The following is a 26,036-nucleotide window of genomic DNA, read 5'->3' as shown; positions in this document are numbered from 1 at the left end:
TATCATACAGAGAGAGTACTTTTACTGCCCTAAAATCCTCTGTGCTTTGCCTATTTACCCGTCCCTCCCCCCAACCCTTGGCAACCACTTTTACTTTTTCCTGTGGGCAGTTTAGCTTTTTCCAGAATGCTGTATAGTTGGAATCATACAGCATGTAGTCTTTTCAGATTGGCTTATTTGGCTCAGTAATATGCAATTAAACTTTCTCTCTATCTTTTGATAGTTTGATAGCTCATTCCTTTTTAGCACTGAAGAGTATTCCATTGTCTGGATGTGCCACCGTTTGTTTATCCATTCCTCTACTGAAGGGCATCTTGGTTGCTTCCAAGTTTTAACACTTTTTAGGAATAAAGCTGCTGTAAACATCTGCAGCTGTGTAGGTTTTTGTGTGGACATAGTTTTCAACTCCTGTGGACAAATGCCAAGAGGTGTGATTGCTAGATCGTATGATAAGAGTATGCTTAATTTTGTAAGGGACTGCCAAACTGTTTTCCAAAGTGGCTGTACCATTTTACGTCCCTTCCCCCCCCCCCCCCCCCCCCCAGCAGTGAATGAGAGTTCCTGCTACTCCACATCCTCACCGGCATTCGGTGTGGTCATTGCTCTGGATTTTGGCCATTCTGGTAGGTGTGTAGTGGTGTCTTGTTCTAATTTGCATTTTCCTAGTGACATGCAGACGACATCTCTTCATGTGATTTTTGCCATCTCTGTATCTCCTTGGGTGAGGTGTCTGTTAAGACCTTTGGCCCCTTTTTTAAAATCGAGTTGTTGTTTTCTTACTGTTGAGTTTAAAGAGCTCTTTGTATATTATGGATAATTGTCCTTTATCAGATGTGTCTTTTGCAAATATGTTTTCCCAGTCTATGGTTTGTCTTTTCATTCCCTTGAACACTGATGTTTAAAAACACAAAACATTTTATTGTTCAAGGACAGGATAGGGTAAGGGTAGATGGTTTATTCAGTGACTGATCTTGAGTACCTACCTGCTATGTGTCGAGCAGTGGATTAGGCACTGGAGTCACAAAATAAGACTCAGTCCCTGACCTGACGTTGATGATCTGATTGCAAGGGGGAGATCGTCCTGTGAATAGACAAGCACACTGTAGCCTGGGTGGTACTGTAGGCACACTGAAGAGGGCAAATCATGTGGGGAAAAAAGTTTTGAGATTGCTCTGTTGTTCATGGTTTAATGTGAGCCCTGAGTGGGATGAGGCTTTTAAAAAATTGAATCTAGTTAGTTCATAACTGGATCAGAAATTCATTGTTCCAAGCAAAGGATCTAGTTTTAGCGACCTCTACCGGTCATTTGACATTTGGGCCATGAGGGGGTTTGGGAGGCATGATTTAAGGAAACATGAACAAGAATGACTTTATCCCCAGGAAGGACACTAGGATGATGCAGGATCAGGAATGATGGGAGTGAGGACGCTCGTGGGGTGGGTACAATAGTGCTTTTGAGTATTTTCATGTATTAGCGGGTATAGGAAAGAGTAGATTTACTCATTGTTGCTTTTGGTGTTGGAATATGACCAGTGGATAGTACAGTTGCTTTATCCTTTCTAGCTTCAGATTTCTTATCTGTAGAATGATTATACATTATAGGATTCCTTATCTGTAGAATGATTACACCAGGTTGTTGAGCTCTCAGTTTCCTTTTAACCCTAAATACTGGGAGAACAGATGTCAGTTCAATACGAAAAAGGGCTTTTTAGCTGGCAGAACTGTCCAACAATGGAAATGTCTGCCCATGGAATAGTAAGTTTCCCGTTGTCAGAGGTATTCAATTCGGGCTGAATGCTGTTGATAAGAAATGCCGTAGAAGAGAAGGACAGGAATTAGGCTGACCTCCAAAGTCCTTTCTAGCTGTTAGGGTCAGGTTATTAAGTGACTTGTCAAAGCTGAAAGATAATGTGGAGGAGGGGATATACCTTTAGTTGCATAGTATTTGAGTCAACATCATCATGTAAGCTCTTGTAAAAATGTTTCTTAAAAAAAATGTTTTTAAGTGGGTCCCCACACTTGAGAGACACCTTTGGGGTCATTTTAGAAAGGTTGAGGAGACCCGTTTCCAGGTTGGTTAGGGTTGTGGCCCCAGGGCTACTGAAAATTGAATTTGGTCTTTACGAAAAGCAAGAAGGTGGTGGTGGGGTGGAAGTGGCAAGTACTAATAAAAGAGATTAACATGTAGAAGACCAATGTGTGTATTGGCCAGTTTTATTCCGTAATAATGAATGAATCAAGGTGGGGTCCCTTAATTGAACACTGGGTTCTCTGCTTGGCTTTGGAAGGACCAGGGAGTGCCGTTGACCATCTCCTTCCTAGTTCATTTCCCACATTGCACACATATCACCAGGTATCGCACGTTAAACACCATCCTGACATCAGGGATAACACTGAGCCTCGTGATGGCTTTGTAGGTTTAGGGACAAAGAGAATGAGGGATGGATAAATTTAAAGAAACTTTGGAGTGGGATTTTCCAGGAATGTACATAGTTAGTTTATATCAGACAATAAGTTTGTGGTTTCAGTTAAAAATGTTTACTTTTTCATTTTTATTTATAGCTTACACGTAGAAAATTTGATTTAATTTTGTCTAAATTTTACTTAAATATATGGTTTGTTTAGAATCCACTCTGATTATTTAAAGTTTTTAGATTTTCTTCCTGCTACTTTTGGATTACTTTTGTTGTTGGGGGCACTGTTAGGGCTAAATCCCATAGCAGAAGTTTCTTGGCTCTGCAGAGAGAATGGAGGTTTATCTCATCTTTGGAGAATATCATGAGATGGTTTCTGTCTCCATTGTCCATCTTCACATTTTGGCACTTGAAAAATCAGTATTTGGCAAGAAGGTGCTCTTTTTGCACAGAGTAAAAGAATTAGGGGGTACACAAAATAGGGAACGACAACTTTAGCTGCGTGTAAGAAACATAGGCAGAACTTGGCCATTTAGAACTGTGGTTGGAAATGCTTGTGTACTTAAAGTGCTCGGGTGTCCTCTATCTCAGTATCATTTGGGGCTCACAGTGTGCGGCACATCAGCTGTGCTTGTTGAATTGCTGTGAACTGGTTCCTTGGGCCACATACAGGAGGCATGGAAACCACTCAGAGTATCATATGCTTTTTTTTTTTTTTTTTTAAAGCAAAGTATGATAAGAGATAACCGCTCACAGCCTTTTTTGTCCTCTGAGTATTGGGAAGCCATAAAACTCTTTTAGTAAAAACAACCACATTCAGTGGCTGTTTTTTTTTTTTTCTTTTCCCAAAGTGCTGGTGGAATGAAAAACTCCCTCTCCTCTTTCTATTTTTCTTCTGCTGCAAATGAATTGCTCTTGGTGTGCCGTTCTTAAATTCATGTGTCCTCTATCCATTTTAATCTTGTTATCTATTTTTATGGTGACTGTCGCCATGGTACTCGAGCTCTTTACATAGCACAACAGAGATTTCAGATGTCTGATAGGACAGCTCAAAGTTCTGCTGCAGCTAGCAGAGAAACAGTGTTTGAGTAGCTTTTTTTTTTTTAATTGAGGTATAATTTGCATACAGTGGAATGCTTAGATCTTAAGTGTGCTGTTCAATCAGTTTTGACAAATGCATTTTGAGATAAGACATTTCCATCACCCCAGACATGTTCCTTATGACCATTACCAGATTATCCTCCCCTGTAACCAGAAGTATTTCAGCTCTGATTTCTGTCACCCTGGGTTAGTTTTGCCTTAGTAGGTTCTTAATTTTAAAATGTGTTTCTAGTAGTGCTTTGAAGAGGTGGAGGAGTATTCTATATGGCTAGGTGGCCCTGGTAAGTAAATAATTTTTGGCACTTGTGTGCTGGGGCATTCAGATTCTTTCTCATAAGTCCACGGCATCCAGATTAATGTCAGAAATTCTGATTCCCAGGTAGAAGAGTCTGAGGCACAGCCAGCCCAGTGTGGGATATGTGTGGTTGGGCAAGGGTGTTTAGTTGGTTGTGTTTGGGAGAGCTAGAACGCTCAGCCAGAAGAACTGGAATTGCTCCTAGGACATCCCCTTGGATTACCCAGAAAGCCCCCTGACATACTTTCTATCTTTTGCCTCTTCCTTGAGCTAGCATATAAATTTAAGAATTCACAGAGTTAGAGCGTTGGACTTGTAATATTGTAACAAGATTGGTGTTACAAAACCCACTCTCTGCACTGCTGAGTGCTCAGCCTCCTGGAAAGCATGTGTCAGATTCAGATAGAAATTGCCCCCAACACATTATGAAATGTATTGAACCGGGTCAGTTTCTTTCTTTTTAAAAAACTTAAATGGCTAAATGAAACTTTCATTACAAAAGTAGTACATGAATACATTCTCTGTAGGAAAAAAAACAATGCAAACCTTCCAGAGGAAACAAAATCTTCCTTGACAGCCACTCCTAATCCCAGTCCTTCTCCAGAGGTTAACCACTGTTAGGAGTTCGTTGGTGTCCAGATGCTTTACATACTTGGGTTTATACCTATAGAACTTAAAACAAGTTAAGTGTATTTAACTGGCACTAGGAGCACTGTGCTGTGCTCCCTGTCTTCCACAACAGAACATCTTGGTGATTGCTTCCTGTACGTATGTATATCTAGGACTTCTTGATTTTGTCCATCTCCTGCATGGCCTTCCTAAGAACCTTCCTAAGCAATGGACATTTAAATTATTTCTAAATCTACTGTTACAAAACCTGTTACAATAAACTCAGCTGCACATGCCTCTTTGCAACACAGGTGAGTATTTCTCTGGGGTAGGGAAAGAGCAATTGCTGAGTAATGGGGCACTCCAATTTGAAATCTTAAGGAAGATACATTATAAGGCTAGTTCTTAGCTTAGACTTAATGTAGGCCTGGGCATACTTGAAGCATGCTCACATACAAAGTAAAGTCTTCCCTCCCTCCCTCCCTTTCCTTCCTTCTTTCTTTCCTTCCTTCCTTCCTTCCTTCCTTCCTTCCTTCCTTCCTTCCTTCCTCCCTTCCCCCGTTCCCCTCCCTCCCTCTCTTTCTTGTTGACACACAATGTTATATTAGTTTCAGGTATACAACACAGTGATTCAACAATTCTATACCACATGTGTAGCTACCATCTGTCACCATGCAACTTTATTACGATACCACTGACTGTATTCCCTATGCTGTGCCTTTCATCCCCATGACTTAACTCATTCCATGACTGGAAGCCTGTACCTCTCACTCCCCTTCACCCATTTTGGCTGTCCTCCCACCCCTGTCCCCTTTGGCAGCCATCAGTTCTCTGTACTTATGAGCCTGATTCTGCTTTTTTATTTGCTTTGTTTTTTAGATTTCACATGAGTGAAATCATATGGCCATTTGTCTTTCTCTGACTTATTTCACATAGCATAATACCCTCTAGGTCCATCCATGTTGCTGCAAATGTCAAGACTTCTTGTTTTTATGGCTGAGTAATATTCCATTGTGTATATACCCTGCATCTTATTTATCCATCCATGGACACTGGGTTGCTTCCATATCTTGGCTATTGTAAATAATCCTTCAGTAAACATAAGGGTGCATATATCTTTTCAAAATTAGTATTTTTATTTTCTTTGGGTAAATACCCAGTAGTGGAATCATATAGTATTTCTATTTTTAATTTTTTGGGGAAACTCCATGCTGTTTTCACACTGGCTGCACCAATTTGCATTCCCACCAGCAGTATATGAGAGTTCCTTTTTCATTACATCCTCACCAATACTTGTGATTTCTTTTTTTTAATATTAAAATTCTTAAAATTTCTTTTTGATTTTAGGCATTCTGACAGGTGTAAGGTGATATCGCACTGTGCTTTTGATTTGCATCTCCCTGATAATTAATGATGTTCAGCATCTTTTCATGTGTCTCTTGGCCATCTGTATGTCTTCTTAGAAAAGTGTCTATTCAGTTTCTCTGCCCATTTTTAATTGGATTTTTTTTTTTTTTTTTTTTTTTGGTGTTGAGTTGTATAGTTTCTTCCTATATTTTGGATGCTAACCCCTTATTGGATATACTATTTGCAGATATCTTCTCCCATTCACTAGAGTTGCCCTTTTATTTTGTTGCTGGTTTCCTTTATTGTGCAAAAATTTATTTTTATGTAGCCCCAATAGTTTATTTTTGTTTTGTTTCTCTTGCCTCGGGAGGCAAGCCTTGAAAAATGTTGCTAAGGTTTCCAATGTCAAAGAAATTACTGCCTATGTTCTCTTGTAGGATTTTCATGGTTTCAGGTCTCACATTTAGCTCTTTGATCCATTTTCGGTTTCTTTTTGGGTATCGTGTAAACAAGTGGTCATTCTTTTGCATGTAGCTGTTCCATTTTCCCAGCACCATTTATTGAAGACACTGTCTTTTCTCCATTGTATATTCTTGCCTCCCTTGTCATAGATTAGTTGACCATATAAGCATGGGTTTATTTCTGGATCTATTCTGTTCTTTTGATCCATGTGTCTGTTTTTGGGCCAGTACCATACTTTTTTGTTTACTACAGCTTTGTAGCATATCTTGAAGTCTGGTATTATGATACGTCCAACTTTGTTCTTCTTTCTCAAGGTTGGTTTGGCTATTCAGGGTCTTTTGTGGTTCCTTACAAATTTAAGTATTACTTGTTTTAGTTCTGTGAAAATTTCTGTTGATATTTTTGGTTTGCATAAAATCTGTAGATTGCTTTGGGTAGTATGGGCATTTTAATAATATTAATTCTTCCAATCCATGAGCATGTGTCATCTTCAATTTCTTTCATTGATGTTTTATAGTTTTCAGTGGTATACATAGATATTTTATTCTTTTTGGTGTGGTTGTAAATGGAATTGTTTCCCTAATTTTTCTCTCTGCTATTTCATTATTAGTGTATAGAAATACAACTGATTTGTACGTATTAATTTTGTGTCCTGCAACTATATTGAATTTATTTATAACTTCTAATAGTTTTTTGGTGGGGCTTTAACTGTTTTCTATGTATAGTATTATATCATCTGCAGATAGTGACCTTTTAACTTCTTCTTTACCAATTTGGATGCCTTTTTTCCCCCTCTCATGTCTGATTGCTCTGGCAATTGTTTTCTAAGACTAGGGCAGGATTTAGGTTGTGCTAGATGTATGCCCCCCATGAGTCAGGGCTGCTTGGCTAGAAGGGTTGGTGTTGCAAGAACCCCTTTGAGCCTCATGGTTCGTTCTGTTTGGTCTCCCCAAGGACTTTGGTCTGCATGTTGGTTGTGGTTATGTGGAGAAGAATCACAGGATGGATAAGCAGCACACTGAGGATTCTGGATGATAAATTTTAAATCCAGTTAATTTCCTAACGGGAGACCTTCAATGCATCTGTAATTCTTTTCCATGACATCTTTAGAATACAAAGTGTAGCTTAAATGCTCAAGCCAAGGGCGAGGCACATTTGGAAGCATTTTAGTGTTATTAAAAAAAAATCTAGAACACTGTCATGTTACTTTTATTAACAGTTTCATTTTATTTGGAGAAGGATGATGTGTGTCTCTCTGTATTCACACTTCTTGCCATCATCTCTGGATTTCTGAGAACTCTAGAAATGATGAAAATTCATCATGTCAAGCCAAGTCCTTGCCTTTAGGAGCCAGTGTGGCAAAGGAGGACTTGGCTGTGTCCCTCTTGAAGGCACATGCTGGTGCTGCTGGTCACCTATTTGCTGGTGAGAGGTGGAACCCTTTTGCAGCCTGAATTATTTCACATGTATTTGCCTTCAGATCCCTTGTGCAGATACTAATGAAAACAGTTCTGGTTCTGACCCCAGGGGAACCCCACTGTTGCATTAAAACTATTGTCCAAACCCAGTAATGCATTTATATTGCATTTATATTGCCTTCTTTTGGGGGGGTATTGAGGCATCTCCTTCTCCCGTCTCCCTGGAGTGTTAACAGGCATTCCCTCCTCGGTCATTTAGGATTTGGGGACAAAGTTGGCATCCACCTTATCTCTCCCGTTTGATAGATTCTCTCGAGGCCCTCCTGGCCTTGATCTTTCTGGCTTTCTTAGCATGCCCTCCCCATCACACCACACAGCCTATGTTTTACAGTATCTCTTTCTTGTTGGGCAGCAACCAGTGTCCCCAGTGTGTATGAATCTCTAAATTTATGGCGTGGGGGGTAGGTGGGTGGTGTGTTTCTTTTTGTTTTTAGTACTCTTGTAGTGGTGCTGGTGCTGGACAAACAGTTGGTTTGTTCGTCTTTTGACTTTTGTGATCACAGTAGTATGACAGTCTGATCTGTAGTGACATACAGGTCTTTTTATGGCGTTCTGACTGTTGCCCCGGAGCTTTACATGGTTATACTGTTTTTTCCTTAAATGTACTACATTGCCTTTATCATTGTTAAAATTTACTGGCTGCTTTCCGCCCTATTCAAAATTTCCCCTGTGATCTTCCCATAAGTTTGGCTCATCACTACCCGGAGTTTGGTGCCTTATTTCTGTTATTATTATTATTATTATTATTATTATTATTATTTTTATTTATTTATTTATTTTGGCTATCACTTATCTGCAAGGAAGGGACAACGTTTAGTACTTGAAGTGCATTTTTTCATTTTTTTTTCCTAGGCTTCTCTGTCAGACTGAGGGAATCAGAATCTCTAGGAAGAGGAGTGTGGAGATTCTTTAAAATTTTTTTTTTTTCAACGTTTTAAATTTATTTTTGGGACAGAGAGAGACAGAGCATGAATGGGGGAGGGGCAGAGAGAGAGGGAAACACAGAATCGGAAACAGGCTCCAGGCTCCGAGCCATCAGCCCAGAGCCTGACGCGGGGCTCGAACTCACGGACCGCGAGATCGTGACCTGGCTGAAGTCGGACGCTTAACCGACTGCGCCACCCAGGCGCCCCATGAGACTCTTAAAAACCAAGACACTTTGGAAAAAAGCTGCATTGCTTCCTCAAAGCTCCAAATTATCCTTTGAGTAGGAGCCAATGTTTTCCTCATTTTACAGGTGAGGAAACTGAGGCAGAGAGGTGAGGTAATCTGCCTGAGGTCACATAACTGGGAAGTTAGAGTTCATTTGCAACCCAGTCTCACTGTGCATTCTCTCTGGGGTATTTATAAAAGTGTTAAATAAGAATAATTGTAGTCCTAATCCTGGGTAAGCCCCACACTTGATACTTGGCTATCATAATGCCCATTTCATTTCCTCTTCCAGGCCCAAACCACCAATACCACATTAACCTCTCAGTGACTCAAAGTTTTTACTAACAAGGAGCCTTTAAGAGGCTATTTAGTCTAGCCTCTTACTCTTCCTGATGCATAGTTTTCTTGCATAAGATAGTAGACAGAGCATAGCTTTTGGAGTCAGACATATCTGATCTGATCACATGTCTGTTCTGTCACTGTCTAGCTGTGTGGCTTTGGGCATATTACTTAACCTCTCTGAGTTTCAGCATCTCATCTGTAAAAAGGAAAAGATGATGGTACTTGTCTCATGAGATTATCGTGAGGAATGAAATGTGATACCATATATGAAATGCTCAGCAAGTGACTGGCATATAAGTCTTTGGCAGATAATAGCTATTGGAACATTCCTGAAAGAACATCAGTCTTTGAAAGGCTGTTTATTCCATAGAAGATCCCTATTTTTCTTTTGCCAGTTTATTCTCTAACAGTTCTAGCAAAGTGGTTAGATGTGATTTTGTGTGTGTGTGTGCGCGCGCGCGCGCACATGGCAGTGCCTTTTCCCTCAAAAGGTCCTAGTCCTCTGAACTAAGTATAGTCTACCTGCTAGCCTGATACAGGGCTGAGATTCCATGTGGCGGTGGCCTCCTTGACTGTCCTTGGGGCAGGCAGGAGCTCACCAGTGCCGCGTAACCATGGCCTGTGTATCTTGGCCTACTGAGCACTGATTTCATCCTTCACTTGTCTCAAAACTCAGGAGCGTGAGCCATCTGGTCTCTGTGATTGATCCACATTTGTTTTGGCATTTTGGCTTAGAACATCCTCTCCAGTGAGCGCTCTCTGACCAATGCCATTAGCCTATCCATTTTAGGAGAAACATTCAAGAGTGGACACCCTGATATCCTGAGCCAAGACGGGGGTGACTGACCACTCATTCATCCAGTGTCTCCATCTCTGTTTTGTATTTGAACTCATCGTCAGCCCCACAGTTATGGGGGCATGAAGACGCCTTAAACAGCCTTCTTCAGAGAAAGGTACTTCCTTAGTGGTCATGCTTTGGGTAAGCACCTTGTCCACTGTGTTCATTTTTCACTGTGTATTTAAACAGTCTTCCTTTATGATGTCTGTAGTCTTTTCACTTAGGCCGACTTTCTATTTTCTGGGGAAACGTGTCTGTCTCCCTCACTCTCCAAGCACCCAGCAGATTTTTTTTTTAATAGATTTATAACATACTTTATTTCGGTTTAATTAACTTATGTCAAACACTTAAAATTTTAACATGCACATTCATCTAACTTTAGGAGCTTAATGCTAAGAACCATCTTTTTCTCAGGTTTCAGTGTCAGAGTGCTGGGTGTTCTTTGCCTTTTCCTGAAAGAAGCCCATTCTGATTCATTCATCTAATTATACAGCGCAAATATATGAATGTAGCTCCGGAGCATATTAAGTGCTTTTATAAACAAGTGCTGGATGTGTGATCCAGGTGGGAGCTCATAGTTCTTTAAAGGCAGGGTCTGAAGCTTAGGCTTCTTAATTATTCTGTTCAGTTCATTGGTAAGAGCCTGGCACGTGTGTTGAATATCAGCAGGTTTTTAAAAACGCTGTTCTGGGGTGCTTCTTTCCCTGGGTTTCTGGTGAGTTGGTGCTGAATTGTTTCCCATATGGGTCTGCACCGGTGTGGGCCTGATCCGGATCTGGGACAGCTGGAATCTCAGACTGAAGTGTCTGCAGGAGGCAGGCCCTGGAGGTTGTTCAGAGAGGCCGGTCAAGTTACGCCTCAGGGAGCTTTGGCAGCAGGCCTTGAACCACCCTGGGCAGGGCACCAAGAGTGAGATTTTGGCTTGGGGGAGGAGAGCAGGATTGGGACCTGTGTGCAGAGAGTGAAGTGAGTAGGGGCCAGGTCATGTGGGAGACGGGCAGTGGCCTGGGGCTCTGGCTTTCAACTGCAGGGGCAAAGCTGTCTGGCTTGGTGTTGAACTCTAAACCCTGGTCCCTGGGGTTGATTCATTGTGGCCAGCAGGCCTCCAAATGGAATATGCTGGACTCCCCTATCTTGCCGAAATCAGTTTTGTTGTGATTTCAGTTAATCAGTGGCTTACCTGCAGTCTACTTCTTGGTTTCCCTTAGAGCCAGTTGTTGTATTACTGGTTCTGGTTGAATATCCTTTGCTAATCGCAGTTCCCAGATGCCAGCTTGACAGTGGCTGCTGAGCATTCAGAGTGGCCCGTTGTGGTACGTAGCTATCTAGCACTGGTCTGGAGTAAGGGGACGGGGAAGGAAACACGTCTGTCGAGTTCCTTCCTGGTGCTGGGAACTTTTCTCAGTTTTCACAGGTGAGGCCGGAAATTGAGGTTCCAAGATGGTGACTGAGTGTCACAAGTCACACAGGTGGAGGTAGACCTGTTCGCATCCCTATCTACCAGCTGTTCTTTCCCTAGAGAAGTGCCCCCTGCAGGGAGTGTGCCTTGGCTCAGCTTCTCCTGCACAGGCTGGGTGTTCATTTTGATGAGCCAGGTTCAGCCCCTCAGCAGTGTCTAGCCTTTTTTCCTCTCTGAGCCATGGCATTCCTGGGGGATTGGAAGCATTCCCGTTGGTATTGGAGGAATGCTTCCCTCTCAGAGCATAGCAGAGTCTCCCAGGGGAAGGTGATAGAGTGATAGGGTGAGGAGCTGCCCCCCATCTGGAAACAGAAAACACACATAGTTAATTGGGGAGTGGGAATAAAGGGAAAAGTTAGATTAAAAGTTGATTTGTAGTAGCTTGCCACCTCCCTTCTCCCCAGACAGGTCTGTAGCCATTGGCTAGTCAGCCATTTTGGTCTTAGAACAAATTCTGGTGTCCAGCTCCTATTTCAGGATTTAAATGCTTTCACCCACTAGAATATTCTGCCAGGCCAACATCACGTTTCTTGTGATTTATAGTTTCCGAGATTATAGCTTCCCATTAGCTTGCCTTTTAGACTGGTGCCTCCCAGATGAATCTTGGATTCCTGAGAGATATTGGGGGCACCTTGATCCCTTTCCTTACCTGTTTATCTTTCCTGGTTAGGTGTCTCTGAGTTGACCTGTCTTGTCTGCATGTGCATGGTTTCTTATGTTTAATTTTGGGGCTCACTCTGCTGGCCCGCCCCCAGACAAGGTGGCACCTTTCTTGGGCACCCGAAGCCCCTTTGTGCTCTGATCATTCGCCACAGGACAGGGCTGCTGCCTTTTTATTACCTGTTGATTCCAGCCAGGCAAGGCAGCGGGTGGCTCACACCCTCCTTACAAGCCCCACTATCTGTTTACTTAGCATTGTGGACAAATGCGATTATTATTTTCTCCAGTTTTATTGAGAAATAATTGACCTGTATCACTGCAGGAGTTGAAAGCATACAGCATGATGGTTTGATTTACATATTTTGTGAAATGATGATTGCAACAGATTCAACTAATACCTGTCATCTCATATAGATACAATAAAAAGGAAAGAAGAAAGGGAGGAAAGTGTTCCTCAGGATTTACTGTCTTAACATCTTGTCTATAGATCACACAGCAGTGTTGGCTCTAGTCATCATGTTGGGACATCACTTACTTATCACTGGAAGTTGGTGTCTTCTGGCCACCTTCCTCTGATTCCCCCCTTCGCCATCTGCCTGCCTTTGGTAACTACAAGTCTGATTTCTTTTTCTATGAGTTTCTGTTTGCTTGTTTGCGATGTTGTTGTAAATGGTAGGATTTACTCGTTTTTCATGGCTGAGTAACATTCCATAGTGTATGTATACATATTCTTTATTCATCCATTGATGGACACTTAGGTTGTTTCCATTTCTTAGCTATTGTAAATAATGCTGCTGTGAATGAAGGGGTGCAGAGATATCTGACTTAAGGTTTTCTGTACCTTTGGGTAAATTCCTAGAAGTGGAATTACTAGTATGGTAGTGCTGGTTTTAATTTTTGAGAACCCTCCACACTGTTTTCCACAGCAGCTGCACCAGTTTGCATTCCCTCCGACAATGCACGAGCGCTCCCTTTTCTCCACATCCTCACCAGCACTTGTTGTCTTTTGTCTTTTTGATGATGGCTGTTCTGACAGGTGTGAGGTGTTATCTCATTGTGGTTTTACTTTGCATTTCCCTGATGATGAGTGATGTTGAGCATCCTTTCATGCACCCATTGGCCTTCTATATATCTTCTTTGGAGAAATGTCTGTTCAGGTCTTTTGCTCACTTTTAATTGGGTTATTTGTAGGTTTTGTTGTTGTTTGTTTCTTGCTGTTGAGTTGGATGAGTTCTTTATATGTTTTGGATATTAATCCCTTATCAGATATATGGTTTGCAAGTATTTTTTCCCCCATTCTGTAGGTTGTCTTTAGGGAATGTGATGATTCATTCAAATGACTGTTGAATCCAAAATAGTTTTTTCTACTTTAACCACTTACATGAAAAAAAAAAAAGTAGAGAATGAATTTCTCTGCCTTTTTTTTTTTTTTTTTTTTTGTCTCAGGATTGGCACCTTGAGCGTCATTACTGCACAGGCTTCCCTTTTGGCATGTGCACTACTCAGGGCCTTATGCTAATGGGCTCTGGATTGGTAGGCTTTTTAAATTCTCACCTCCATGTTTTATTCTTTTTTTCTAAATTCTTTTTAATGTTTATTTGTATTTGAGAGAGAGAGAGGGAGAGAGAGACAGTGCATGAGTGGGGGAGGGGCAGAGAGAGAGGGAGACCCAGAATCTGAAGCAGGCTCCAGGCTCTGAGCTGTCAGCACAGAACCCGATGTGGTGCTTGAACTCACCAGCTGTGAGATCATGACCTGAGCCAAAGTCAGATGCTTAATGGACTGAGCCAACCAGGTGCCCCTCACCTCCATGTTTTATATCTTTGGGGGTGGTTCTTTTGTTGCCAGCTTGAGCTTTGCATTACTATGAAAAGTAATAGGTCCCTTCTATTAGATCCCTTCTTCTGATAGATCCCTCTTCCCAGTGAAACTCACACTTTCTTTCTCATAGTCCTATGAAGATCAGATAAGGCCATGGGGAAGGCATCAGGGCTGGGAACTCCAGAGCCCTCCAACCTGAGCCCCTGTCCTGCTGCTGGGTCTCCACTTGTACAGAAGACAGAACTAGATCAGAGAGGATCCAAGAAAGCTGCAAACACCACAGCTTGCTAGCTTGGGCAAATAAATGACCTTGAGGAGCCTCAGTTTTCTGAGCTGTAAAATGGAGATTATATTGTCCTTCCATATTTTTTTGAGTTGGTGGGAGGTCAGGAAGAAAAGGAAGACCCCAAATGTGTGCATTAAAGTGAGTGTAAACCCAAGTGTCATTTGAACAGTCCTTGGTGGTTTGAGTTAATGAGCAGATCTCTTACATGCCTACTCTAAAAACTGCTAGAGAGAACTGTTAGTTCTCTGTGGCTCGTTCTCCAGGACATAGTCAGCTCCTGGTTCCCTCCCTCCCACTGGGCTCTGGGTAAAATGCCGAGTCAGCAATCACTCATCTCCCCGCCTCCTTCTGGAACGCTCATAGTTTTAGCCCAGTTGAGATCAGGTTTAACCACAGTGCATGCACGCACACACACGTACATATGTCCTTATGTGCTCTCCCTTCCCCCCATGCATGTACAAAAACAGTGCTGCATAAACTGTCTCCCTCACACAGCACATTTGCAAGCATGTTTTTCTTTAATGCCTGCTACTTTATATAAATTCTCTGCCTGTTTTCAATAGAACACTAAAACTCTATCTTTGCTTTTGATAACCTGCCTTCATTTTAGGGCAAGCCGCAGGTATTCTTTCTTATGACGTTACTTTTGAACCTGGGACTCTCCTCACCCACAGGAGTATCATCCATTTAAAAATCCTAAATCTGATGGGCTAAACGAGATTTGGTCTGTGTCCTCAAAGGGCTTACAGTCTAAGGGAGTTGCAGCCCTACTGGCAGCGGTAGAAATAGATCCCTGAGCCTGACCATGTGCCAAGCACTGGCCTGAGAAGTGTCTCGTGTAACACAGAGTAGTGTATGCAGGCCAGAGCAGCGGAACAAAGGGCATCACAGCAGCGGTTTTGAAAGCGACCCGGGGAGCTAGGTGTGAAGGAAGGGGAAGTGCTTGTTCCTGGGCAGAACTGTGAAAACAGCTTTCCTTCCCTGCTGGCAGTGCAAACAGAATGGTCCCTTTTACTTGATTGAATGATCGCTGTGCAGTCAGACTAACAAAAGTGTTTGTTGATGAGGGTCCTTTATTATTTGCTGGAGAAAATTCAGTGTAACTAGATCAGATGACCTATTTCTATGGCCCATCTGCTGGAATATGAAAATAGCAGTGCTATTTGGGACCCTTATTTTTTCCTTCCATTATTCTATTACATGTATTACAATAATGGGAAGGCTCGGTACTCACAGGGGGATGCTGTGGAGAGGATGGGGGATAGGCAGCCTTTAAGGTGCCTGTCAATCCTGATAGTCTATAATTTTAATTTTACTGGTAGTCTAACCCATCATATACCGATGTGGTGTAATCTAGCTTTCTGAAACCATCAGAAAAAGAAGATGATTAGAATGCCCTGAGAGTCCAGATGGTCATTTTTCAAACAGCTGATTTAGAAATGTTGGTACGGAATCAATCACTAATGTGCCCAGTGCTGTATATCTTAAAGCTTGTATTGTGAAAATCTAAAATGCACACCACATATTTTGAAATGCTATAATAGGGCCTGATAAATAACTTGAGAGGTCTGAAAGTTTTAGCTTAGGCCCTTGGCCACTCTTGGAGGGGTTTCTTTCAAAAGCCAGGCTGGGCAGAGTCCTCTGGGAAGAAAGGTTGAGGTATGACCAGTGAAGGCAGTATTTTGTTTGTTAGTTTTTTACTTTTTCTGGAGAAGGCACTCCAGGAAAAAACACAAAGCTTTAGAACCACCAGTGGTAATAACAGAGTATGACAGCTGGTTTCTGCCAGGGTTCAAATGGTGATCTGAAAACTATGAAGACCACAGACGTGTTTGCATATTGTCATAAATATGCTGTAAATGCACATGGCATCTCTTGACAGAGATCATCCCTGGCTAAGAATTGCTGGAAAATGAATTGTGTGGGAATCCTGTTCTCCAGTGAGTTCTGTTGTAAAATAATAGATATGCTTTGCTACAATATTTTGACCTTTGGATGAGCTTAGAAAATCACTGTGGGGAGTGCCTGGATGGCTCAGTCAGTTAAGCGACCGCCTGGATTTCAGCTCAGGTCACATCTCGCGGTTCATGAGTTCGAGCCCCACATCGGGCTCTGTGCTGACAGTGCAGAGTCCGCTTGAGAGTCTCTCTCTGCTCCTCCCCAGCTTGCGCACTCTCTCTCTCTCTCTAAATAAAGAAACTTAAACTTTTTAGAAGAAAAAAATCACAGTGAAAACAATTTTAAGTTAAAACTTTATAGTTTTAAGAGAAAAAAATAGCTTTCTGATAAAAGATTTAAGACTGATATGCAAAATACTAGCCAAAGAACTGAAAACTCAAGCTGTTATTCTGGGTAGTGGTTACCCAGTGGAGATCATAAAATAGGCAGAAAGCTGAGGTTTAGTAGAGGACCTGAAACTCTTGGCAGAGGGTTGATGTCCCTCACCATGCTCCATAAACTATTCATTAGAGAGGAAGCAAGCACCCAGGATTTAGCAAATGGGAGCCTTATTCCAAATTTCACTCTCCTTAAAACAACAACAACAACAACAACAACAACAAAAAACTCCCAAGAAATCCCATTAGTTGTGTACTGAATCACGTTGCCTTACGACTTGCATCCTGTAAGTGCCATTAGGTGATGTCCTGGCTTGCTGCAGTGTCCTTGGGTGGTAGGAGAGAGCAGCCATCGTGCATGAGTACATGCACACACACGTACGTGTGCTGAGACAGGTGGTTGTCCAGCACCAGTCACATGTCAAATAGCAATTTGCAACTCAGAACCACAGAAAGGGTTTGTTTTCCTATTCTGTCTGTTCCAGTTATTTAACTGATGGCAGATGTCCTCATTAAGGGCTATTAGCACATCAGAATATGTTTGCTGAGCCTGGAAAAGAGTTAACCCCTTTTGGACACTGACCAATATATGAGGGCAGCCAACCCCACCCATTAGTGACAACAGCAGGGTGAGAAGCACAAGGTGACTCAGGATCCTCTTAAAGCTGTCCATAACTGGGTAGGCTGTTTTTTAGAGTGAGTTTATGCTTCAAAGAATTCTACAGATAACTTCATAAAGTGGGATTTGGCTACTTGTTGAAACACTTTTAGCGTTAACCTGAAATAGATGTTTCTTGATCTCTTTTTGTTGCACTAGACCCATATAGTAAATTAAGGCATGGCTCTTTATGTGGACCACCGATAGCTCCCAAGAGAAAATCCATATGGGGAATGACTAGAAGTAGATATGAGGGAAGAGGGGTTTGAAGGAGGCTATAGTTAGACTGAGAGAAGCATGCTAAGGAGGGACGGTAGGATCCTCACTCAAGGTGCAAAGTAGTAGGTGATCCTAGAAAGTCACTCTAGGTCCAGAGTTAACCTGGCTCCTTTACCCACTTGCATCATAGACCCCTGTAGGTACTGCAGTTCATTTCTGAATCCCTGAAGGACTCTGTTGATGATGTTGTCCATAAAGCCATGTCCATAAAATAATGAGTTTACTAATGAGCACAAGAGAGGCATTGATCGCCCCTGGTGATGCTGCCTGCTCTACATTTAGTCTGATTTGTATTCTTCACTTCCAGCTATCAATTCCCAGTATAAACTTAGCGAAAATTTTCCTTAACTTTTGGGATTGTCCCATTATCTCTTTGTGCCCTCTCAGAGGGCAATCAATAAGTGTGTAAAGGTCTTCCTGAACCACTGAATGATTAACAGTGACTTGGACTGTTTGACAAGGTCATGCTAAAGCACTGACCTTTATTTTGTAGGTAGGAGGCCAAGTGGAGAAGAGATTTTCAAGGAAAGAAAATGCACAAAGAAATGGAGAGACTTGCAGGGAGCTATTTTTTTCTATCAAGGTTCATTGACATAGGAAAAAAATACCATGTAGATGAAAAGTGGCTTAATTGACTGTTTTATTTTGAAAGACCCCACACCTACTAGAAACCTCCCTTCCCCTGCCCAGGAGCACTGGCTCCTATTTGTGTAGCCTCAGCAAGCTGACCTCTCTGTGGCTCAGTTTCCTCATCAGAAATAGAAGACTGTTGATCTCAAGTTGTTTTTGAGGATTTAATTAGGTACAATCTGTGAAAGCTAGTGCCAATTAGGTACTTAATAAAGGCAGTTTCCCTTCCTTGTTTCTCTTCTGCTTTTAAAAATTAAGATGTGGGCATACTATAAATAAATCAAATAATAAAATGTATTTCAGTGGATTTGGGCCAGTTAAAGGAGAAAGGCCAGAGAGAATGAAAGCAAATGCTGGGATGAGCATTGGGTGTTGTATGTAAGTGATGAATCACTAAATTCTACTCTTGAAATCATTATTACACTAACTTCGATTTAAATAAAACTGAAAAATTAAAAAAAAAATTAAAAGTAACAACAAAAGCAACGAAACAAGCATCACAACAAAATGAAAGCAAATGCATGTGGGGACAGGCTGGAAGTGGACAGGTTCACCAACTTGACACAAATCCAGCAGGCTTTGGAGGGCTTGGGAGTCACAAACCAAGTAAAAAGTATCCTTTAAATTAAAAAAGAAAAAGGCTTACAAAAACATCGTCAGAGTCTGTTAGCCAAATATTTCAGGCCCCATCTGAAGACTGGAAGCCCAGGAATTTTGGAAATATTATCCTTTCTTCATTTTCAGTGCTAGAAACCTCAGACTTCCTGCTGTGGAAAAGTGGGGGTGGCCACTGTGTTTTTTGGTCAAGAAAAGGTTGGTTTTTTTCCTTTTTTTTTTTTTTCTTTTCTTTTTTTTTTTTTCCTGGATGGGTGCTGCCATCTGATGTCTCCAAGTGGCACTGCGGCTTTGCCTCTAGCTCTTAGGACCACATTGAAATTAAAAAGTCAGAGGTTCTTATTTCTGGCTGGAGGCTTCAAGGATGAGGGTAGATGACTGAGTTCCTAGAACTGACTTAGCTTGGATATACTTTTTTTTTTTTTTGTAGTGGTAAATAATTTACTCCTTACATTTTTCTTCCTTTTTAGTGTTCTAGTAAAGCTTCCCAATAGTGTTATTCAGTAACACTGTGAAGTCACCAGACAGCTAAACAGGAACTCTATAGGATGCTGTGACTCTGACCTTTTCTTATCTGTTCTTTGCTTTCTAGGGAAATCATGGTAGAGATTCCATGCTATCTGGTTCCATCTGATTCCGATACCATGCTATCTGAAGCTTGGAGTAAAATACTTGTAAAAATGAGCCAGTTACTTTTTCTCGGTGTCTGCAACTTTATCGTTATCTTTTAAACTTATTTTTCCCATTTGTGTTACTGTAGAGATGTTTGCTTAGCATAATTTGCTGGAATATGGTTGGAAAGAGGCCAGGATTAGGAGATGTGGAGATAGCATGGGACCCAAACAAAGCCCCGAGACACTTTGGGACAAAGTAGGGAAAGTTTATGGAACTGTTCAAAATAAGTTTGAATTCATAGCTGTGATGATGGTTTTCTTCTGGTGTGAGTGTGGCCAGGGGAGGGGGAGTGGAAGGGAGGAGAAATGTGGCTGGAATAGTCTCTTGAAATGCCAAACTTAAGAGACTGCAGTAGAGTTAGCCTGGTGGGGAATGAATTATCATTGGTATAGAGGTCTATGAACATCCTTGTATTTTATACCTCCTACAGCACTGGGGAATGTGCTTTGCACATAGCAATTCCTCAACTAATTATTAACGAATAAATGACTAGGAGGGTACAGAGGACCTGGAACGGCAGAGATTAGGAATGTGCTAGCGAACCCAAAGGAAATGAACCACAGGACAGCCAAAGAACTATGAGTGCTGTGCAGAAGGAGGGCAGCCTGAGTTTGAAAAGGGGTGGGTCTAACTCTTCTTCTGCCAGGAGACCCAGGACTGAGAGGTAGGCCCCCTGGTAGGCACCTGCCCCTGAAACCCTGTGTAGGAGCAAAGGGTTCAGGTTTGTGGTGGTGAAGGGACTGCAAAGGCCTGTCCTGTTGTTAGGTGACCAGTGGAAGTCAGTTATCAGGAGTTGGTGAGAAGGGCACCTAAGTAGGCTGGGGGAACCAAGAAGGAGGCTTCTGACAGTGCTACTTTGTATTTCTATCATACTTCACAGGTTGTGAAGAGCTTCTACAGAATGTTCTCATTTGCTCCCCCAACATATTGGTGAAGGGAGTATTAGTGTTGTGATTTACAGATGAGGAAATAGGCTGTGAATAGGCACTGACCATGTGGTCTGAGGGCAGATCTGTGTTTTCCCTGCATCTCAGTGGGAAGGAAGGCTGCAGGGCAGGGGAGGGGTTTCCCAAGGGTAAGCTTGTTGACTGATTCAGATAACTGAGGGATCTGGAAGATGAAGTTCTTGTTTTCTGGAATGGTGTAGGTGCATGAAAGTCAGGGAGGGGCCCAGAGAACTCCTGAGGGTCCCACCCAGCCCTGGAGTTCACCGAGGGCCACAGTGGTTAGAACCCCTCCTCTCTCACAGGAGGATTTTGACTAGTGAAACATCAGACCAAGGTTTCTAGCTTCAGTCTCCTCCCTAGCTTTTCCCTCTCTAGAATGTGGTACCCAGTTCCCTGCTTTCTGCAGTATGATAAATGGGGGTACATGGATGCCTCAGAGTATGCTGAAAGGACACTCCCCATTTTTCACAGTGGCTCCTGTTTATCATGGGATAAACACGCCGACCACTTTTACTGCTGTGAAGTCAAGCTCTCAGCGTTAGTTTCTCAAGTGTAAAGTAAGGAAAGGAGAGTTAGCTTCTCATTTCTGTGGCTCTTTGCAACTTTGAAGCCAACTAAGCTTGAGAATCTACGAGTCTCTGACAAATGTCCTCATGCTTTGACTTAGCGATGTCCTACATAAGGACCTGACCTAAGGAAGCGTCCTTGGTATGTGTGTGCTGAGGTTGAGCTTGGAGGACGCTCCTTGCAGGCAGAGCAGATTAAACAGCACAATGCAGGATACAGCCCTCAGGTACGATAATAAAGGATGTGTTAAGTTAGCAATGATGCATCTGCCTAAGAAAATACTTTGTGGCTTCTAAAAGCATTTTTTATAGAATAGCATTTAATGATACAGTAAAACCTACACAAACTATTAAGTGAGAATTCATGATCCCATATTTGTAGAAACAGAAGTATGTAAATATGTATGTAGAAGAAAGCATGGAATGTTACATAGGAAAATTGGGTATCATCTCTGGGAGGCAGCATTTTGCCTGGTTTGTTTTTCTTTGTGCTTATCAATATTTTCTAAATGTCCTACTAGACTGGCTATTACTTTTGTAAAAACAAAAATTGTAGAAGTTACTTTACAATGTTTCTTCTACTTTAATGGATACTTCTGGACTCCTGCTGCATGTAGGGCGTTGTACTAAAAAGCTTCCTGATTACTCCAGATAGTGGATAAAGGACTCCCTGTCCCCTTTGCCTCCCCAGGAAAGGCAGCAGCATGGCCAGCGTGCTGTCCCGGCGCCTTGGTAAGCGGTCCCTCCTGGGAGCCCGGGTGTTGGGGCCCCCTGGGGCAGCCCCATCCTCAGAGCCTCAGACTGAGCTGCTGGAAGGGGCGGCTACCCAGCACTTCCTCGCCTCTAAGGACACTTCCTGCCGGGAGCAGCCCAAGGAGATCCTCAAGGCTCCTGGCCCCTCGGGCCTCCAGCAGGTGGCCTTTCAACCTGGGCAGAAGGTAGGTTGATTCACGTGTGGCCAGGTGTCTGATCTCCCCAGGCTTGGGGCTGGCAGGCCAGCAGTGCCCTGAGCGACAGGCCACAAACTCTCTGGGCACCAGTTTGTACACAGACCTTTTACTTGTATCCCTGTGAGCCCTTGGGCAGCAGGCTTCTCTAGAGAACGAGCCATCGTTAGCAGACCCAGGGCTCCTCCATGACAGTGCTGTCTGGTGTCTGTTATTCTGGACTTAGGCCTACTCAAAACCTCAGCTCAAAGCATGGTAAGAGCTCAGTTTCTCGTCTGCCTCTGCCTCAGTTTCCAGCTTGATAAAACAAGAATCTCAGGCTCATGAGAGACAGATAATATTTCATCTTTGAATCACCTTTAGACATTTTCAAGAGGCAAAGGTGTTTGTTAAGTCAGGATGACATTTGGATTTCCTTTTCTAGTGTTCTCTCCCCTTGTGGCAGGGCTCAGTCATCACCTGTACCTGATATTATCACCAGGTCCAAATGCATTGCCTTCTCAAGGGCCCATAAATAGAGACTCTACCTTCTACCTCCTTGCTGAGGCTTCTGTTGTCCAGGCCTCTCTTCCCATGATATAAGTTGACTTGCCAACTGCTAGGCACCCCTTGAGAGAAGTCAGCCTACCTCTCCACCCCTCTATCTAGTCCTTAGGTAGACTTAGAATTCTCTGAAGGGAAAAATTCAGAGTGTGATCAATTCAAGGTAATAGTTGGAAATATATATAGGCAGCAGATATAAAGGACTTCAAAGGCAAGACGGAGTAAGACATCAGGAGGTTGGATACAGATTCCAAATTCATTTGGTTAGAGAATTTAATCCATTTACATTTAAAGTAATTATTGATAGGTAAGGACTTCTATTTTGTTAATTGTTTTCTGACTGTTTTGTAGTTCCTTTCTTCCTCTTGCTGTCTTTTTTTGTGAATTGTTGATTTTTTTGTAGTCATATAGTTCGATTCCTTTCTCTTATCTTTTGCGTATCTACTAGAGGTTTTTTTCTTTCCTAACAGAAAGCTAACAGAAAACATCTTATGGTTATCACAGTCTATTTCAAGATGATAACAAGCTAACTGTAATTGTACATGGATTTCATGATCAGAAAATAATTCCAGAAAATGGCATGTTTGCTCTCTCCATCTAGAGACTTTATACGGATCTGTTTTGGGAAGAACTGATCCGCTGTGGCTAATTTGGGTGCCCAGGTGGGAGCAGGTACTTGAGCTGGGAACATCTACTTGAATTAAAAATGAGTCAGAGATAGGGGCACTTGGGTGGCTCAGTTGGTTAAGCATCCAACTTCAGCTCAGGTCATGATATCATGGTTCATGGGTTTGAGTCCCATGTCCGTCTCTGTGCTGACAGCTCAGAGTCTAGAACCTGCTTCAGATTCTGTATCTCCCTCTCTTTCTGCCCCTCCACTACTTGTGCTCCATCTCTCTCTGTCTCAAAAATGAATTTAAAAAGTTAAAAAAATTTAAAAAATGAGTCATGGAACTAGTTTGTGGCAGGTGGATCCTGGCTCTCACAACTGGGGGCATATGGCATAAGAACTACCAAGTACTGACCACTGGTTGCTCTTTTTTTCCCCCCTCAGGTTTATGTGTGGTATGGGGGTCAAGAGTGCACAGGACTAGTGGAGCAACATAGTTGGGCAGAGGACAAGGTGACTGTCTGGCTTTTGGATCAGAAGTTACAAATCTGCTGTAAAGCGGAGGAGGTGTGGCTGGCTGAGCTGCAGGGCCCCATTCCCCAGGCACCAGCCTATAGGCCTGTCTCCAGGAACATTGATGTCCCAAAGAGGTTTGTGTGGGAGCGCTTGGGCTCTGGGCTCTGGAAGTCATGTGGGTGGTGAGGTACGGGGTTGTGGGACGTCTTGTGATGGGAAAGGAATGTGAAAGTCCTAGCTGTCTAGTTGTCAAGATACTGGACAAATGGGATACAGAGAGGGGGCATCCTTTCAAACAAACAAACAAACAAACAAACAAACCCAGAATGGTGTCTTTTCTTCCCTGTAACTCTATTATGAGTGGTATATCTTTGGCATGGCTAAGGGCTATTTTTGCCCCTTCATTCTTAAATTAAAATTAGTAGTTTTTCATGATGAAAGACGGGAAAAATGGCTTAGATCAGGAGTTGGCCAACTTGTTCTGTGTGGGCCAGATAGTGAATCATGTAGTGTGTGGCCCAACCAGTCTTTGTCCCAACTACTTAGCTCTGCTGTGGCAGTGTGAAAACAGCCACAGACAGTACACAAAGGGCATGGCGGTGCTCCAATAAAATGTTACCTATGGACACTCAGATTAAAATTTTATCTAATTTTCTTGTGTCACATATCAAGAGAGAATTATTTTTAGAACCATATAACAATTGTGCCACTCTTAGCTTATGAGCTGTATAAAAATAAGCAGCAGAGCACGTTTGTCCCATAGATTGCTGACCCCTGGCTTAGATCTTCAAAACCGCTGATGAGTGAAGAATGCCTATTTTGCTTTAGAATTTTATGATACAATTTTCCCCCAAGAATGAATGAATATATATATATATATTATATGAATATATATATGAATTATGTGAATGAATATATATATATATTCTCATCTCCTAATTTCTGTATTATATATTCCATTGGTCTTGTAAGACTAAGAAGGAAAATTGGCCAGTGGGGATTGCCATATGTTCAGGGTGTACAAGTAGTCAAGCCCCATTCCATTATTTCTGTGTCTGTCTGTGGGTACTACCCTTGTTGACAGCATATCCAGTGTCTTCAGACCAGACCAGAGCAATAGTATTTGCTTGTGAATTCAGTAGAACGCTGGCAAAGAAATTGTTTTGTTATTCTATGGAAATAAAAATTCAAAGATGACACACAAAAAGGGGATGCTAATATGTTTACTATATTACTAGTCTTGGTTTAGCTGCCTCAAACATGGTCCCAGATTTCAGTGGATCTGAACTGTAAAGAAAGAATTAATATAGTCCTTTGAAATAGATGAGCCACCTAGAAATTTACTTCAGAATAACTTTTCATACATTGGCCGTAACTTATAGACAGCTCTAAGTTTACTTCCACATGATGTTTATATGGATTTTTAAAAGTCCATATGGATTTTTTAACATATGGATTTAAAAAAATTACATGTAAAATTTTATAGACCTCTGGTTTCTAAGCATTGAGATTTATACCAGGAGATTTAGTGTTTCTGGTTTACTTGCTCATTGGCTTGTGTACTATGTTCAGGAGCTATCAGAACACCTCATCATTTTTCTTAAGGGGAAGGGAAAAGAACTGGTTAGTGTAATTGCACCTTTCTTAAATTTCAATAGAAGATGAGGAAAGGAGGGTAATTTTAGTGCCTTTGAATTCCAGCAGGCGTCTTTTATCCCTGTGGTTGATTTTATTGCTTTTGCTCTTCTTCCTTTCCCCCAAGTAAAATTCTCAATTTGAAGCCACAGTTAGAGTTACAAAGTGAATTTCGGGGACAGTGGCGCTGCCTCCAGGTGTCAGCAATGGCATGGGGACCGACCTGCTTGCATTGGAGTTGACTGATACTAGAAATGCAATTCAGAATGGGTATTTTTCATGAAGAATGAGGAGAGAGACCTTCATGCTTTAGTTAGCATGCACACTGGCTGAGTGGAGTGGGGGTATAGAAGGGACAGTCCAGAAGTGCAAGACGATCATGCTACCCGCTGTGTCGGAAGTAACCTTTGGCATTTACCCACTTCAATCTAGGAAGTCGGATGCAGTGGAAATGGATGAGATGATGGCGGCCATGGTGCTGACATCCCTGTCCTGCAGTCCAGTCGTGCAGAGCCCTCCTGGGGCTGAGGCCAACTTCTCTGGTGAGGAAGGGGTCCCTGGTGGGTACTGGGTGTGGCACAGGCCCGCCACTAACTGCCTCTGCTTAGACCAGCCAATTGCCTGGCAGTAGGATTTCCGGAGTCTCTTCTCACTTGCATCTCAGACTGGCTGAGTGGCATTGAGTTAGATGCTTCCATTCTTTTTCTTCAGTTTCCTCAGCTGGGGAGGAGTTTCCTGGTGCATTGTGAAGATGATTGAGCATGAGGCTGAGCCACACTGGCCACTCGAGTAAGTTCTTCTATGGGAGTAAGTGA

The 26,036-nt window shown here is 42.3% G+C and overlaps 1 protein-coding gene across 2 annotated transcripts in view; it reads left to right on the top strand.

Annotated features, from left to right (window-relative positions):
- ZNF395 (zinc finger protein 395) overlaps positions 1 to 26,036 on the top strand; it is a 44,529-nt gene that overhangs the window by 6,532 nt on the left and 11,961 nt on the right. For both annotated transcript variants that reach the window (XM_042983533.1, XM_042983532.1), the window contains exons 2-4: positions 21,662 to 21,908; positions 23,515 to 23,720; positions 25,654 to 25,763. In XM_042983533.1, the coding sequence (XP_042839467.1) occupies positions 21,675 to 21,908; positions 23,515 to 23,720; positions 25,654 to 25,763 (550 nt within the window). In that variant the 5' untranslated portion in view covers positions 21,662 to 21,674. The remainder of the gene's footprint in view (positions 1 to 21,661; positions 21,909 to 23,514; positions 23,721 to 25,653; positions 25,764 to 26,036) is intronic.

The sequence above is a fragment of the Panthera tigris genome, chromosome B1 (assembly GCF_018350195.1).
Source record: "Panthera tigris isolate Pti1 chromosome B1, P.tigris_Pti1_mat1.1, whole genome shotgun sequence".
In the NCBI taxonomy this organism is placed as follows: domain Eukaryota; kingdom Metazoa; phylum Chordata; class Mammalia; order Carnivora; family Felidae; genus Panthera; species Panthera tigris.
This window is presented reverse-complemented; position numbering and strand designations above follow the sequence as displayed.